The 17,896-nt window shown below is 41.2% G+C and overlaps 1 protein-coding gene across 6 annotated transcripts in view; it reads right to left on the bottom strand.

Annotated features, from left to right (window-relative positions):
- The window catches only part of dennd4a (DENN/MADD domain containing 4A), a 161,926-nt gene that overhangs the window by 95,470 nt on the left and 48,560 nt on the right, over positions 1-17,896 (bottom strand). For all 6 annotated transcript variants that reach the window (XM_063066252.1, XM_063066257.1, XM_063066255.1 and 3 more), the window contains exons 3-9: positions 16,305-16,554; positions 12,347-12,416; positions 10,873-11,042; positions 9,254-9,495; positions 5,064-5,130; positions 4,255-4,313; positions 3,140-3,284 (exon numbers count right to left, since the gene is read on the bottom strand). In XM_063066252.1, the coding sequence (XP_062922322.1) occupies positions 3,140-3,284; positions 4,255-4,313; positions 5,064-5,130; positions 9,254-9,495; positions 10,873-11,042; positions 12,347-12,416; positions 16,305-16,554 (1,003 nt within the window). The remainder of the gene's footprint in view (positions 1-3,139; positions 3,285-4,254; positions 4,314-5,063; positions 5,131-9,253; positions 9,496-10,872; positions 11,043-12,346; positions 12,417-16,304; positions 16,555-17,896) is intronic.

Raw genomic sequence — 17,896 nt, 5'->3', positions numbered from 1 at the left:
AAAAGGCAGGTAGATGGAGCTGAGTTTACGGACAGATCAGCCATGATCTTATTGAATGGTGGGGCAGGCTCGATGGGCCGGATGGCCTACTCCTATTTCTTATGTTCTTATGACTGCATTGTGCTCTATCTCTGAATTTAAAAAAGATCACTGCGGTTCTGATTGTATCATCAACTCTGCCTTTCTATCAACTCATACCAACCTTTCACTAACTTGCTTATCAAGAATTTATCTATCCTCATCTTAAAAATATTCAAAGATTCTGATTCCACCGGCATTTGAGGGAGAGTTTTCTGCAAACTCTTAACTCTCTGGGTTCACCACATCTATTTTACATCGGTATCCTCTGAGCTGAAGTGTTCTGGATTCTTTCAGAGCAAGAATCACCTTCTTCACATCTGACCTGTCAGACTACCTCAAGGCCTTTTAAGTATCACTCAAATTGTCTCTCACTCTTCTAAGCTACAGTACATGAAAGCCTGACCTGCCTAACTTCTCCTCTTATGGAAACCCATCCACCTGAGATATTAAACATTCTTTGAAGCGTTCCCAACACATTTACATCTTTCCTTAAGTAGACTAATGCTGCACACAGTATTCCAGGTACAGGTCTCACCAATGCCCTGTATAAATGAGCATAACCTCCCCATTTTCCATTAAACAATGACATTCTGAGAGTCATAGATTATGCAAACTTTCATACACATTTGACAAACTCTATTTCATCCAGACCTTTTATAGTATGAGTGTCCCAGTCAATATTTGGAAAGTTAAATATCACCAATTATCACAAATTTATTTTTCTGCAACCGTCTACTATCTTGCTACAAATTTGCTCCTCTATATTCCACTGACTACTGGAAGGTCTACAATGCCATTAATGAGGACATCCCTTTCCTATTCTTCAGTTCCACCCAAATAGCCTCAGTAGACGAGCTGCATCTTCACACTAGTCCTTTATGAATTGTGTACCTCACAACTCTGCAACTTCTCACCATTTAGACTGGGGTTCCCAACTTTTTTATGCCGTGGACCAATACCATCAAGCAAGGGGTCTGTGGACCCCAGATTGGGGACCCCTGATTTAGATAATATTCATTCATATTTTACCTGCTGGAACAAATAAGTTCACATTTTCCTATATTATACTCCATTTCCTGACCACTTCCTACTTACGTAACCAACGTTCGCATCCATCCTGTGTCAGCAGCACAATGAGCTATCATATGATGAATACCTATATCCAAGTCATTTACACAAATTACAAAATACTGAAACTCAACAACGAAACAACTTCTATTTAGTCCCCTCCATAGATGCTGCCTGACCTGCTGAGTTCCTCCAGCATTTTATGCATGAAACTCAACAATCCCTATGGCATACAATTCATTACACTTTGACAAACAGAAAAAGAACCATTTATGCCCTGATTCCTGGTAGCAGCCAACCATCTATCCATGTCCAAATATTCCAATATTTAATACTGGTACTGATATAATCTGCCTTCTGATATCACCAGTAATGCATAATCTCTCAACAATCTGTGAAGCTACGCTGACATGAAGACAGGGCATAATCTTGTAAATGCCACTGCTTTGTCTTTACAGTGATTCAATTAGTCAGAATCAAGCTTAATGTCACTGGCATATATTGTAAAATTTGTTGTTTTGCAATAGCAGTTCAGTGCAATACTTTTAAAGTCTATAAATTACAATACGATATATAAAAAATTAAGTCGTGCAAAAAGACAGCAAAAGAAAGCGAGGGAGTCTTCATGCACTCATTGACCATGGGTTCATTGTCATTCAGAAATCTGGTGGCAGAGGGGAAGAAGCTGCTTCTCTCTTCAGGCTGCCGTAGCTCCTCCTTGAGGAGAGGGCATGTCCTGGGTGATGGGGGTCCTTAATGGTGCATGTCACCTTCCCGAGGCATCACGTTTTAAAACTGGCCCCAATGCTGGGGAAGCTAGTGCCCACGATGGAGCTGCCTGAGTTTGCAACTTTCTGCAGCTCTTTCTGATCCTGTACAGTGGCCCCTCCATACCAGATGGTGATGCAGCCAGTTAAGAGTGCTCTTTGTGATACACCTATGGAAATTTACAAGAGTCTTTGGTGACGTACCAAGTCTCCTCAAACTCCTAATGAATTTTAGCCTCTTTGCAATTGCATCAATGTTGAACCCAGAAAAGTTCCTCAGAGATGTCAACACTCAGGAACTTGAAACTGCTCACTCTTTCCACTGCTGATCCCTCGATGAGGACTGGTGTGTATTCCCCCAACTTCCCCTTCCTGAAAATCACAATCAATTCCTTGGTCTTACCAGTGTTGAGGGCAAGGTTATTGTTGCAACATCACTAAACCAGCTCATCTATCTCACTCCTGTGCACCTCCTCATCACCAACTAAAATTCTGCCAATAGTTGTGTCATCAGCAAATCTATAGGTGGTGTTTGAGTTGCACCTAGCCACACAGTCGTGGGTGTAGAGAGAGTAGAGCAGTGGGCTAAACACACATCCTTGAGATGTGCCAGTGTTGACTGCCAGCAAGGAGATGTTATTTCTAAACTGCAATGACTGTGGTCTGCCGGTGACGAAATCAAGGCTCCAGTTGCAGAGGTCCAAGTTTTGAACTGTTGATTAGGTCTGAGGGTTTGATCATGTTGAGTGCTGAGCTGTAATCAATCAACTGTAGCCTGAAGTCCGTAGGTTTAGTTATTGTCCAGTTGCTCCAAGGCTGAGTGGAGAGCCAGTGAGATTGCATGGAGACAGGCAAATTGCAGTGGGTCCAGGTCCTTGCTCAGGCAGACCTACCTCTTAAAGCACTTCATCACAGTAGATGTGAGTGCAACTGGGTCATAGTCGTTGAGGAAGCTCACTCTGCTCTTCTTGGACACTGGTACGATTGTCATCTTTTTGAAGCAGGCAGGAACCTCTGACTGCAGCAGTGTCCTTAAACACTCCTGGTTGGCACAGGTTTTCAATGCCCTACCAGGTACACCATCAGGGCCTGATGTCTTGCAAGTGCTCACCTATATCTCTTATACTATGAACATCCACTTTCTGCAATAACTTAATCAAATACCTCCTATAAAAACAAAGCTATATTTTTGCAAATCTCTCAGAAATTAAAGTGATACTTACAGAAACAAGTGCTTCAGCCACACTGGTCAGCACAGCTGGGCGAAGGGAGTGAATAAGAATTTTGTGTTCAGTCACTGCATACAGCAGCAGAGTTATTGCCTTCTCGGGGCCCAGGTTCTGTAGCAAAGTGGCAAAACTACCACCACTGTAAAATGACAGATACAATCAGAATTCAGTGAAGACCTTTTTAATATATATTCTCATCCGATGTGAAAGTAGCATTACTGGAAACCTTCATCTTTGCTTTGTGACCATACAAAGTTTTATTTAGCTGGCAGGATTGATCGCAATTATGGAGACATTTGAATTGTATATAGTCTGGCACATGGCATTGTGAAACATGAAGGCATCCATCTGGAAGCTGTACATCATTTACGTGGCCATCCCTCCTATTCTGAGGACCAGATAAGTAAATACAAGATCTCCCACTATTAATGCTGAGATGCAATCAGTCTATTTTCCCAGTATGATGCAGACTATAATCAAGCATTGAGGGATTATCACACTGGCATACAAGCTGCCAGTAGTATCACAAAGAAAATGGTTACATTCACAACATTTACGCTGCTCTTTTATTTACTTAGAGATACAGTGTGGAGTAGGCCCTTGTGTACCACCGAAGCAACCCCACCAAATCTGATTAACCCCAACCTAATCAAGGAATTTACAATGACGAATTAACCTACCCGGGAGGAAACCAGAGGACCCAGAGAAAATCCACATGTTCCGGGGGGAGAATGTACAGAGACTCCTTACAGAATGGCGCCGGAACTGAACTCCAAACTCCAGAACACCCCCAGCTATAATAGCATCGCCCAAACCGCTAACCTACTGTGGCGTCCGGTCTTCACAGGAGTTAATATTAAAGCATACACTGAAGCAGAGATATCTGTAAAATCCCACCATGGCAGTTTGTGAATTTGAATTCAGTCACTTAAATTAGTTTATATTCACAGACTGTGCAAACTGTTCACGAACATTGGAAAAAAAATCTGCCATTTTACTCTTCTAGCTAGTGACTGATTCTTCCCCATTCTTGCTGACTTGGGACTGGTAAAAAGGAGGATATACATTTCAAAAGTAATAAAATTAAACCAGGGCTGAACTATACTTACCTCAATGGAAGTGGTGAGGAAACAGGCTGGCAGAGCATTAAGTGGTCATGAGGCGATAGCTGTAACAGGAAAGGCAAAAGTAACATTCTGTACACTTTCACAGCTGCAAATCATGTCCCAGCAAAGTCTGTCTCTCTGCTCCAAAACTTCATTTGGTCCTCCATTATTCCCAAAAGCACATCTCTCACCACCAGATTTCTTCTGCTTATTTTCGTCACCATTAAATGCTTTTGAATTACACCCTAGACTTTACCAATCACCTGGAACAAAGAATGATGCCACCTGGTTCCTTCAGCACGCCCGGCATTCAATTTAATCATGGCCTTCTCCCCAGGGCTCAGCTTCTCTGTGGTAAATCTATAGAGCCCTTAATCTCTATCTTTCCAAAAATTATTTGCCTCCATTTTAAATACTTTCATTGCTTTAGTCTCCACAATGCTCAGGGAAAGAATTTCAGAGAAGGACCAGGTTCTACGTGAAGGAATTTCCATATAGCTTGGTTTTAAATGACTGTCCCCTTGTTTACAATTCTCCTATTAGTGAAAAAGTCTCCACAACGAAGCCACTGTTGGATGTTATTTGCTTTAATAACATCACCCGTCATTCTTCTGAACGCCAAAGAACACAGATCTACCTAACAGATCACTGCATACCAAAATTATTTCATGTTCATTAAAATCAATCCAGCGTACTTGGAATGTACTTTCATCAATGTGCCAAACCATAACATTTTCCAGCTTTAATGCAATCAGAGATTTATTGCACAGCAATATATCTTTGCTAAAAATGTCAATTAAACAGACACCCACCTGCACAAGAATCCTCGGTCTTTGAGGAGAAGGAAATGGAACTTTGTGCATAAAGTGGCAGATATGTCTGCAAAATACAAATCAGGCTGTAAATTAATAACCAGGCCCTTGTGGTCAAAAAGCTATCAACTATATGTTTATTGTCCCATTTCTAAACAAATACTAGATCCAATAAATCAGTTAATATAGTCTTACTTGAAACCATAGAAAATAAGTTCACATTCAATTGACCTTTCCGAACATAATAAATCAGATTTTCTTTCAACATTCAAATTAGACTACACAAAGCAGTTTTTATTCAGATTGAAAGCTTCTCCCCCGCCACCACAGCTCAAACACTCTCCTTACACGTGCTCCAAGATCTTGTACAACAAACTATTCAATCCTATTCTCACAAATTTCCCTTCTTGCATCCTCATGGTAGCTGTCATGGGTTCTCTAAGGTCTATTCCCAGGCACCTTAGTATCTCCCCAAACCAACCACTGACCCAAATGACATTGAAAGCTACCATTAGAACAGAGATGAGGAAGCATTTCATTAGCCAGAAGGTGGTGATTCGAAGTAATTCATTGCCATCAATGGCTGTGGAGGCCAAGTCATTGAGTATATTTAAAGTGGAAGTTGATAGGTTCTTGATTAGAAAAGGTGTCAAAGGTTACGGGAAGAAGACAATAGAATGGTTTTCTGAGGGATAATAAATCAGCCATGATGGAATTATAGAGCAAACACAATGGCCCGAATGGCCTAATTCTTCTCCTTTGTTTTAAGGACCACACAGGTGGAATAGGCAGAATAGGCTGTTTTTCCAGTTTAAATTAGCAGTGAAGAATGCAGAGGCTAGACAGGTCAATGCAGGAATGGAAAGGGAGTTAATTTGGATTCATCTCACGTCATGGGAGAAGGCAGGTTAAGGCTGAGAGGGAAAATGGATCAGCTATGAAGAAATGGCAGAGCAGACTCGATGGGCCAAATGGCCTAATTCTGCTCCGATACCTTATGGTCCGTTTGGAAGGACTGCTACTCATGTTTTCAAAATTCACTGTTTAATTTATTATTCCTTTCTTTTTGTACTTGCACACGGCTTGAGTGCCCGAGTTGGTGCGGTCTTTCATTGATTCTATTATAGTTCTTATTCCATTATGGATTTATTGAGTATGCGCACAGGATAATGAATCTCAAGGGTTGTAAATGGTGACACACAGTGTTGGTGCGTGGCCAAGTGGTTAAGGCGTTCGTCTAGTGATCTGAAGGTCGCTAGTTCGAGCCTTGGCTGAGGCAGCGTGTGTGTCCTTGAGCAAGGCACTTAACCACACATTGCTCTGCGACTACACCGGTGCCAAGCTGTATGGGTCCTAATGCCCTTCCCTTGGACAACATCGGTGGCATGGAGAGGGGAGACTTGCAGCATGGGCAACTGCCTGTCTTCCATACAACCTTGCCCAGGCCTGCGCCCTGGAAACTTTCCAAGGCAAAAATCCATGGTCTCATGAGACTAACAGATGCCTAAAAAAAATAGTGATGCATATGTACTTTGATAATAACTTTATTTTGAACTTTTTTGAGTTGAAGAGGCTTGTATTTGGGAGTTCAGCATGACTACTGCAAACAGAGAACTGGACTGTGTAAATCATCTTGCTGACGTAGAGCGAGACGGAGCTTCAGGGGCAGAGAATGCAAAGGAGGAGAAGCTGAACACGACACTTTGAACCCATGGGAGATCTGCTTCAATCCCTGGATGGTGGTGTGGGAGGAACTCCAGGAGCAAGGGTTGCAGACTGCAGTTGCAAAAGAAATTATCCGGAATCAGAGAAGACTGGGAAGGAATGAACAGACCAGGGAGTCATAAAAGGTGTAGTCCCTGTGGTAGTCAAAAAGGGGTGGGGGTGGAGGGGAGCAGATGTGGATAGTGGTTGAATCTTGTTTCAGATTGCAGAAATGACAAAAGATGGTGTTGAATGTGGAGGCTAGTAGGATGAAATATCCAGGCAACTCTTTCTGTTCTGACTGGAGCAAGGTAGGGTGAGAACAAAAGTCTGAAAAAGAGGAAATAAGAGGAAGCTCCATCAAACTCAATAGAAGGGAAAGGCAGCGTCCATTATTAAGGATCTCCAGCACCCAGGGCATGCCCTTTTCTCACTGTTACCATCAGGTAGGAGGTACAAAAGTCTGAAGGCACACACTCAGCGATTCAGGAACAGCTTCTTCACCTCTGTCATTCAATTCCTAAATGGACATTGAATCTGTGAACACTACCTCACTTTTTAAAATATATATAATTTCTGATTTTTGCACAATTTTTAATCTATTCAATTTATGTATACCGTGATTTACTTATTATTATTTTTTCCCTTCTTCTTCTATACTACGTATTGCATTGAACTGCTGCTGCTGAGTTAACAAATTTCGTGACACATGCCGGTGATGATAAACCTGATTCTGATTTCCTGAAAAAGAGAGCACATTTCAGATGACCTGTTATGGAAGGCCTCATCTTGAGAACAGATGGGGTGGAGACAGAAAGGGAAGGAATCCTTAGAAGAGGGACAGTGGAAGGAGCTGTAGCCTTAGTAACTGAGGGAGACAGTGGGTTTATAGTAAATGTCAGTGGATAGCTTGACTCCTGAGATGTTGACAAAGAGACCCAGAAAAGGGAAGTGACAGAAATAGTACACATGAACTTGCGAGTGGAGCAGCAAGTAGTACCAAAGGTAAAAATGGGCAAGTAGGGGACAACAGTGAGTTGTCCATGTATCAGAGAAAGAGTTGGGGAATGGCGATAGCGTAGGCTTGGAACAAAGACTGCTCCGCATTGGTCTCTTGATGTGATGAGATGAGTGACAGTGTTATGGTCCACATTAAACAAGGTGTTCGTGCCCTGACCTGTTACAACAAACCAATGATTTGTCTTAAACTACCAAATATCATACTTCCAGCTTTGCTGACAATATTACCCAGGTGGGATTTAAAGGGTGGAGAAGGATTAGAGGCTTGAAGGGAATACCGTTAAATTGAGTGTGTGAAAACCTGGCAGATAATATCTAATGTAGAAAAATACAAGGTCATTCACTTTAGTGCAAGTAAGAGGAAAGGAGAATGAATGTTAAACAGTAAGAGCATGAGTTGTGTTGATGTTCAAAGCCACCCCAGTGTGCTTGTACACCACTTACTGAAGACGAGTGTCAAGCAATTAAGGTGGAAAATAGTACAGTATATGTTAGCCTTGATAACAAGAGGTGTAAGAAAGTCTAATTCAATTGTATAGGGCCTTGGTGAGACTTCGCAAGGAGTTTGTACATGGGATTGTGATGGGAAACAGCACTGACGTAGAACTCTGAATGGTCAGGGTAGTCTCATACAGCCATGGGCTGACTGCTTCTATTTCATATGTTCTTGTATGATAATATGTCAACACACTGCCAACAGTGGAAGGAAAATATTCAAGTGGAAGATACATTAATTATTCAGTACAATTTTAGGTGAGTAATATAAATTCCTGTGTACCAGTGATAGTGACAACTCGTTTATTTGTAACAACAACTCATTCACAATAAATATTTTAACCTCCCAAATTTTTGCAATGAGTCAGTCTTCCTTTAGAATGAAAATAAAAGGAAATTATATCAGGCACTACAGAACTGCTGTTTATCAGAGTGGAGTTTATAGACAGAGTCTTTAATCTATAAACATCTTTGCCAGCTGTATCCGTCCCTTCCTTGCCAAAGGCAGTAACCCGCACTTCCTTAAGGGTTCACTATGACCCTTTCAGATCCTTTATTGACTTTCAACAATAAATTTTGACACAGTGTTTCTCTGGATATTTGGTCACTGGGGAACCACAGTACTTGGTCCTCAACCAAATATTTGAAGCATTCACTTCTATCAGGAGTTGCTGAGTACTGTGAGTGTGGAAATCTTGTAGTTCTACTCTCCAGACAGTGACCTATTATTCAGTCCTGCTGAAGGGTCTCAGCTGAAATGTAGACTGTACTTTTTTTCCCGTAGATGCTGCCTGGCCTGCTGAGTTCCTCCAGCATTTTACGTGTTGCTTGAATTTCCAGCACTGCAGATTTGCTCGTTTGTGACCTATAGTTACTGCCCAACTGAGCACCAAGCTGAGACCATGCAATATGTACTGATAGTTTTAAGTACATTTAAGGAAAAACAAAATCACCTTATATAGGAAACTTACTTTTCAATAGGTAGTGCATGAGGTCCAGAGATTGAATAGCGGTATAAAAATGTAAGAAATTTTCGAAAAGCTTCGAAGAATGGCCAGTGTGACAGAAGACAAATACACTTGCTAGTGTGAACAGTCTTTGAGAGGATAGGTTTTCGGTCAGCTGCACTGACCAGCCCCAATTGTGATCGCTGTTTATCTGTTAAGTTCTCTTGAGGAAGAGGCTCATAGAACTGAATGGCTGCACCATAAACCTGGGGACAACGACATTTGAATCTATTCAGTGCAGAACAATACCATGTGATAATTACAAGTACACTGTAGTCATAAATGCACAAGCAATCCAGTTAAAATGTAACCCAACACTGCATTTTATAATTTCTAAACCATAACTCAGGTGGTAAGCCTTGCTTTTTATTTTTCTCTTAAATTTACCATCTGTGATTATTCAAAGTGCAGCGTTTGCTAGTTTCTGACAGAGTCAGGTCTACTACAAACTTTGGACTGGCTGATCCTTCTATTACACAGTCCACTCTCCTCTCCTATCAGATTCTTTCTTCTTCAGCCCTTTGCCTCTTCCACCCATCACCTCCCAGCTTCTTCTTTTATCCCCTTCCCTCACCTGGTCTCATCTATCACCTACCTGCCAGCTTGTATTCCTCCGCAGCCCTCCCATCCTTCCTATCCTTTCCTTTCCATGAAGGGTTTCAGCTCCTCAGAGCATAGGACACCCAAGAAGTGATAATTCAGGAGTCTATAAAATCATGAGGGGCATGGATAGCGTGCATACACTCAGTATTTTTGCCAGGGTTAGGGAATCAAGAACTAGTGGGCATAGATTGAAGGTGAGAGGGAAAAGATTTAATAGCAACTTGAAGGGCAACTAGTTCTTTATACAAAGTGGTATCTACGTGACTGAGCTGCCAGGGAAGTGACTGAGGCAGGTACAATAACAACTTTTAAAGAACACTTAGACAGGTACAGAGATTGGAAAGGTTTTGGCTGTTGGTCAAATGCTGGCAAATGGGATGAGCTTGAAGGGACATTTTGATAGCATAGAAAAGTTGGCCCAAAGGGCAATTTTCTGTGATGTATAATTCTATGGCTGTATGACTGCAGTTCCTTAATATCCAAAAAATCTATTTACTTCTGCCTTGAATATAATCAGCGACTGAATCTCAACAGCCTTCTTGACACTTGGTATCTTCTGAGTGAAGAAAGTTCTCACCTCAGTCCCTATAATGGCCTGCTCTTTAAGTCTGTAAATTCTGGATCATGAACAAGAAACATCATTCGCACCCACCATATTAGGTCACAATGCATTTTTTTAATATGTTCCAATGAGATTATCTTAACTGCCAACTCTTAATTTATAATAACACAAAAAGCCTGTACATAAGTGTATCCTTGTTTATAGTCAACAACAATTTAAAATGCAAGTAAAGGAGCAATTAATTTTTAAAAATAATTCTTACAATTCATAAAACCTGAAATTATCTGAATATGTGAAGGGCTACTTCTCAGCAATTAGTAACGTTGTGATGAGGAATCCTTCAATTACACACAACCAACTCTCAAGCAAATCCCAACAGGAACATAATGCACTACTAACACACATGATGAGAATATACCTTCTCTGCAGAAGCTGCCGTAAGCACAAACGTAGAGAAAACAGGGAGCGGATACTTGGTGTTACTAGGCCAACATTCGATGGTTGCCCCCATCGGCAGGCAAAAGAGAGGTACTGATGCAGGCAAAGGAAAGGATTCATAATCTTCTTCTGGATATCTACATATCAAACCTGCAATAGAGACAAGAGAAAGGTCCAAAAATTACTTCTTTGGTCACTACACCATGACTTGCTCAGAGTAGAATTGCAAATTTTCGCAACTTTTCCCTCAGAGGACTTTACAGACCCCTGGCAATAGCCATGAATAGCCATGCAGGAACCATTGAGGCCCCCTTCACACAATCTGGAATTTCACTGAATTGACTGGAAGTTGAGCAATTCACTGAGAAAAGCATGAATTTTCAGGACTGGTGCTGTCACCTGAGCCACTGCAAACCTCATGGCTAAGGCCTTTGTTGAGCAGTTAAGCAGCATTCCTGGCACCTAGCAAGTAAGAATAAATTTCCCCCAACTACTCAAATTATGACTTGCTAAAATTAATCACAGATAAAAACGCAAATGCCTTTGGAAACAGAAGTTAAAGGAGAAATAAGTAATTTACACAGCCTTGTTTAGAGCCATACACTAAATGCTAAGCACTGTAAGTCTACTTTAAGGGAACACAGTATATTGAAAAATTATTATATACATTCAGTGGCCACTTTATAAGATACCTCCTGTACAAACACTGAGTGTATGTTCGTGGTCTTCTGCTGCTGTAGCCCGTCCACTTCAAGATCCGATGTGTTGTGTGTTCAGAGATGCTCTTCTGCACGCCACTGTTGTAACATGTGGTTATTTGAGTTACTGTCACATTCCTGTCAGCTTGAACCAGTCTGGCCCGTCTCCTCTGACCTCTCTCTAATAAGGTATTTTCAACTTGGGCTTGCTGGACTTTTTTTTTTGTTTATTGCACCATTCTCTGTAAACTCGACAGACTGCTGTGTGTGAAAAATCCCAGGAGATCAGCAGTTTCTGAGCTAATCAAACCACTCCGTGAGACACCAACAATCAGAGTCACTCAGATCACATTTCTTCCCCATTCTGCTGTTTGGTCTGAACAACAACTGAGCCTCTTGACCATGTCTGCATGCTTTTATGCACTGAGTTGCTGCCACGTGATTGGCTGATTAGATGTTTGCAATATTGTGCAGGTGTACATGTGCACCTAATAAAGTGGCCACTGGGTATTTGACTTATGATAATCAATTAATCAGGTTCATAAAATACAACCAACCCACTTTAATATTGAAGTCCTGAGAGCAAATTAACATCTTATTTCCAATTTATCTTTGTCTCATGCTCTAATCAATAATCTAACTTCAAGCATATTAGAAATGTTCATGCTAATGCCATATGTTGTCTTTGATTCATTGCTATCCCTAGTTGGAGCACGAATGTTAATACCCTGATCTAATTACGGATTCAGCACTTACCAGCTTTGTAAGCTATAGTGTTGGTCTTGGCCAAAGACTTCTTGTAGCACAGATATACAGCTGATCCCCACTGGAACAAAAATAAAATCACATGATTGCACATACAAACTAATATTCACCAAAACAAGACCAGCACAGGACAGAATAGACCTTTATGCTCATTGCTCAAGACAACAAGATTGCAGTGCTACCCCAGTCCATGAAAAACAGATATTTGCAATGCATGTAATACAGCTTAATTTTTAAAAATCGCATATTTACATGCAACAAGTGATTTCAATAGTGCATAGTACTCGAAGGCCATTGGCAAGCCAGGGTGTAGCATTATTCAGCTGCACAACAGCCCTCAGGAAGAAGCTGTTTTTCAGTCTTGCTGTCTTGGCAGGAGATTGAACAGACAGTATCCAGGATGGGATGGGCCTTTAAAGATGTTACGAACATGCCGTGGACATTGAGAGTTGTAGATTGTCTCCAGGTCCAGTAGTTCATAAGTCCCAATGATGTGTCGAGCTGTCCTAATCACCTGTTGGGAGTGCTTTGTGATCTGTCTTGCTGCAATTCTGTATACCAGTATGCTCTCTATCACACATATATAAAAATTAGCCAGCAATTTTGGTGGCACGTTAGCTTTCCTTAAGCACATGCACAGGAGCAGCTCCAGCACCTTGAGTTCCACCTTTGCATCCAGTGTATCAGTGAAATTTGCACATTATTCCTGCCACGTCTCAGATTGGCCACTCTCAGTTGCAGCTCATGTGTAGGTGAGTGGTATATCCGGAGCAGTTGAAGGGAATGTGGGGCGAAGAGGTCACAGAGAAAGAGTAGTGGGAGAGTGGAATTTCCCTGTTTGCCAGGGTAGATTTGATGGGCTAAAATGCCTTCTTCATGATAGGAAGTATGGAAATTGATATTATGAAGCAACAAACTTGTGTACATTTTTAAAACAAATGCTTTAGTTGCAGGCTGTCCCCTTTGCAGATATCTCTTGAGGGTGCAAATAGTTGTTACTTATTAAATGATAACATTAATCTTTTCAAAGTGGAAGCATTTATTTGGAACAGACAATGGTGGGCATACACAGTTCTTACAAATCACAAAAGAGAACAGTTATCAAAAGTAACAGGACGTTGATAATTGAACAGGCAAATGTATGGACAGTCACTCTTAGCTTAAGAGATATTTGGTACTCTAGTCTACCACAGGGTATATCAAATTGTCCGAAGAATGACCTACAATTTTAACTGTTTGCAAAACAGAAGTTGAAAAGTGATTTCACAGCACAATACAGAGGAATAAAATGTTAATTCTTAAACCTCCTCACTATCCAATGTGCTATAAAACCGATGTTTAATTACATAAAATATTGTTTTCCTCAAAATAAATAACCTTTGCAATATACTTTACATCAGAACATATCCATAAGCATGCATTTAAGCCTGGGGGAAGAGTTGAAATAGATTACATCTTCACTGTAGCTCAACACTCAGCTTCAGCTGGAATAACTCTGCATTTCATCATAAATTCACAAAATTAAAATCAAATACATGAGAAAATCTGCAGATGCTGGAACTCAGCAGGCCAGGCAGCAGCTTTGGAAAAGAGTACAGTCGACACTTCAGGCCGAGAGCCTTTGGCAGGACTGGAGAAAAAAAGATGAGTAGATTTAAAGGTGGGAGCAGGGGGAAGGGAGAGAGAAACACGGGCGGGGAGGGGTGACGTAAAGAGCTGGGAAGGTGATTGGTGACAGAGATACAGGGCTGAAAAAGGGGGAGCCTGACAGGAGAGGACAGAAGGCCATGGAAGAAAGAAGGAGGGGGGTGGGTGGAGGAGTACCAGAGGGAGGCAATAGACAGGTAAGGAGATAAGGTGAGAGGGGGGAGGGGATGGGGGATGATGAAGCGAAGGGGGGCATTACCAGAAGTTCGAGAAATCAATGTTCATGCCATCAGGTTGGAGGCTACCCAGGCAGGATACAAGGTGTCTTTCCTCCAACCCAAGTGTGGCTTCATCACTACAATAGAGGAGGCCGTAGATTGACATATCAGAATGGGAATGGGACGTGGAATTAAAATAGGTGGCCACTGGGAAATCCCACTTCTTCTGGTGGAATCAAATCAAATGCCTTCTTCTGACACAGTCCAGGCAACATAGCAAAGTCTATCCAGTTGGATATTTTTCACAATTCAAGTGAACAATAAACATTTTTATATGCCTTACGTTTCATTCCAATACCCCCCAAAACACTCTAGGACATTCTTGCATCCAAATTGGACATTATTGGTTTCTGCTCCAATTGAGATCCTAAGTACGTGGCTCGGCTGATGTCCTGATGAAGGGTCTCAGCCAGAAATACCGACTGTTTATTTCCCTCCGTAGATACTGCCCTACCTGCTGAGATCCCCCAGTGTTTTGTGTGCGTTACGTTGGTTAGGCTGATGCTAGCTGATAGAGTATTGCACTCTTGAAAGTTCCATCTTCATGTGTTACTTACATTTTTTTGTCCCGGAGACTGAGTTGCACAATTATCAAGAAAACTAATCTTCCAGGTACCTTATCAATCAAAAACCAGGAACTGAATCACTGTTTTAATCACTTTGTTAAATGTTCTTTGATTTATGTGAAACAATCACTATGTTTCAATGCAACACAGTATTTTGTTGTGAAGAGTCTTGAGACATTTCTGAGAATCTGTTGTTTTTAAAAACCTCTAGCAGTTCAATATGTGTTGATTTAATTTGATCAGATTTTCCAACAGCATTAAGTGGATGGTAACATTAGGGAAGTTGAATCTTGAGATTATTTCTGTTCATTCATTCTGTTACTATGTTGCAATCAAAAACCACCAATTACCGTGGGCTATGGATGGGTTATTTTAAAAGTAATTTTTGCAGGCAGTTGGTGAATTCACTATTTACAGGTGAAATCCTCATTAAAGAATAAATAAACATTCCTTTAAAATTATTCACTATTGCTTAATATCATTTCCTGTGCAAGGACAAGTGCAAGGGGAACGAAATAATTGTTACTTTAGATCTGATGCAGCACAAAAAAAGATAACCAACACAATAAAAAACAATAAATATAAATAATAAAAATAGCTTATATACATAGATTGACTGATGTCCATAAAGTGATGTGAGGCTATACATAATGTGATTGATGAGAAATAATGAAGTGGTGGAGATAGTGGGTGGGAGTGTTGATCAGAGCACCTGCTTGGGGAAAGTAACTGTTTTTGAGCCTGGTGGTCCTGGCGTGGATGCTACATAACCTCCTCCCTGATGGGAGTGGGTCAAACAGAATTATTTAGAATTATTGCAGGGATACAAAATAGCAATTATTTTAAACATTAATAAACTGTAGGCTTCATCTACATTCATAACTTTGTTCAAACACAAGTACTGTACTTGAATACAGACAGTATCAAATATAGATTTGGCTACCACACCGTGGAGGACTTGCAACATAGAACATTACAGCATAGTACAGGCCCTGCAGCCCACAATGTTGTGTTGACCCTTAAACTTACTCCAAGATCAATCTAACCCTCCCCTCCCAGGTTACCCTCCATTTCTATCAACGTGAGTATCTAAGAGTTTCAGTGTCCCTAATGTATCTGCATCTACCACCAAGCCAAGCTGCACATTCCACATACTCACCACTGTGTAAAAAAACCTACCTCTGATCTTCCCCTGTGCACTCTCCTCCAACTACCTTAAAATTATGCCCCCTCATTTTAGCCATTTCCACCCTGGGGGAAAGTCTCTGACTGTCCACTCAATCTCTGCCTCATCATCTTGTACACCTCTATCAAGTCACCTCTCACCCTCCTTTGCTTCAAAGAGAAAAGCCCTAGCTCACTCAACCTATCCTTAAAAGATTTATCTGTCTGTTACTGAGTTTGGACGACACAGCAAATCCAGTTACCCAAAAGTAGGCTGGTGATCTGGTATCTTACCATGCTGCTGTTGACGTTTTTGTCCACCCTGCAGAAAGTGTGTGGTGGGGTCTCGCCCTTACTTGGAATAATTATACAGATATCAGTAACAGACAGGGAATTCTGGGCAAAGTTTTCTGGTGCTCGCCGATATGTTATGTAGATTCGCTGAGATGAGGTGCCACCACTGATGTTAGCAGGTCGGCCATAAGGTGTGGTTTGAATGATTTGGCATCCGTGCTTCAGTCTCTCCTTCCATTCGTACAAAACGCTAGAAAACAATACAACTACGTCAATTACTATTAATGTCACTACACCACCAAGTACAAATCAGATACTGTTACTAAATCAGACTTACAGAAGCTTGCAAATCAACTATGATGCTCTTACACTGAAAATGAGTTGTTTCATTAACATCTTCAGAAGATCGGGCATTCCAATTAATGTAAAGTCTGGGAGAACTTCCTTTCTAATCAGATGAGCAACTTTTGGAGCAGAAAGCTAGATCCCATAATCAGGTAGTACAGTAGCATAACACTTTACAGTGTCAGTGATCAGGTTTGAATTCCTGCTGCAGTTTGTAAGGAGTTTGTACGCTCTCCCTGTGACTACATGGGTTTCCTCCCACATTCCAAGGTATACAAGTCACGGTTAGTGAGTTGTGGGCATAATTGTGTACAGCTTTGGTCACCTACCTACAGGAAAAATGTCAATAAGATTGAAAGAGTGCAGAGAAAATTCATCAGGTTGTTGTCAGGACTTGAGGATTTGAGTTAAAGGGAAAGGTTGAATCAATTAGGACTTCATTCCCTGGAGCATAGGAGAATGAAGGGAGATTTGATACCAAATTATGAGGGGCACAGATAGAGAGACTAGGACTAGAGATCATGGGTTAAGGGTGAACTCAGAGTGGCGAGAGTGAGGAACGAGCTATCGGAAGTGGTGGGTGCAGATTTGATTTCAACATTTAAAAGAAATTTGGATAGGTACGTGGATGGGTGGGGTATGGAGGACTATGGTCCAGGTGCAGGTAGATGAGACTAGGCAGATAAATAGTTCACCATGAAGTAGATGGGCCAAAGGGCCTATTTCTGCGTAGTGTTCTATGACTCTACGACATCCAATTCAATATATCTTTAGGCCACCCCACCACTGATAAACTCATATTTACAAGGCGCTGTTGCAGGGAACCAGCATGCATCATCGAAGACTCCCACCATCCAAATCATGCTCCCTTCTTGCTGTAGCTATTGGGAAAAGAAGTACAGGAGTCTTAGGTCCCACACCACCAAGTTCAGGCTCCCAAACTGGCATGGTTAACTTCACTCACCACAACTCTGAACTGATTCCAGAAGCCATGGACTCACCTTCAAGGAGTATACTATTCATGTTCTCAATAATATTTATTACTTATTCAATTATCATTATTTTGTTTTTCTTTTTCTACATCCACAAATTGTTGTCTTTGCCACATTCATTGATTCTCCATCTTTGTATGTAGTCTATTATTGATTCTATTTTGTGCTTTTTTGTATCTACTGTAAGTGCCGGCAAGTAACTGAATCTCAAGGCAGTTTGTGGCGGGGCTCCCAAGCTGGGGTCAACGGACTCCT

Source organism: Mobula hypostoma, chromosome 13 (assembly GCF_963921235.1).
Source record: "Mobula hypostoma chromosome 13, sMobHyp1.1, whole genome shotgun sequence".
NCBI lineage: Eukaryota > Metazoa > Chordata > Chondrichthyes > Myliobatiformes > Myliobatidae > Mobula > Mobula hypostoma.
Note: the sequence above shows the minus strand (reverse complement) of the source record. Positions and strands in the feature narration are given on the sequence as shown.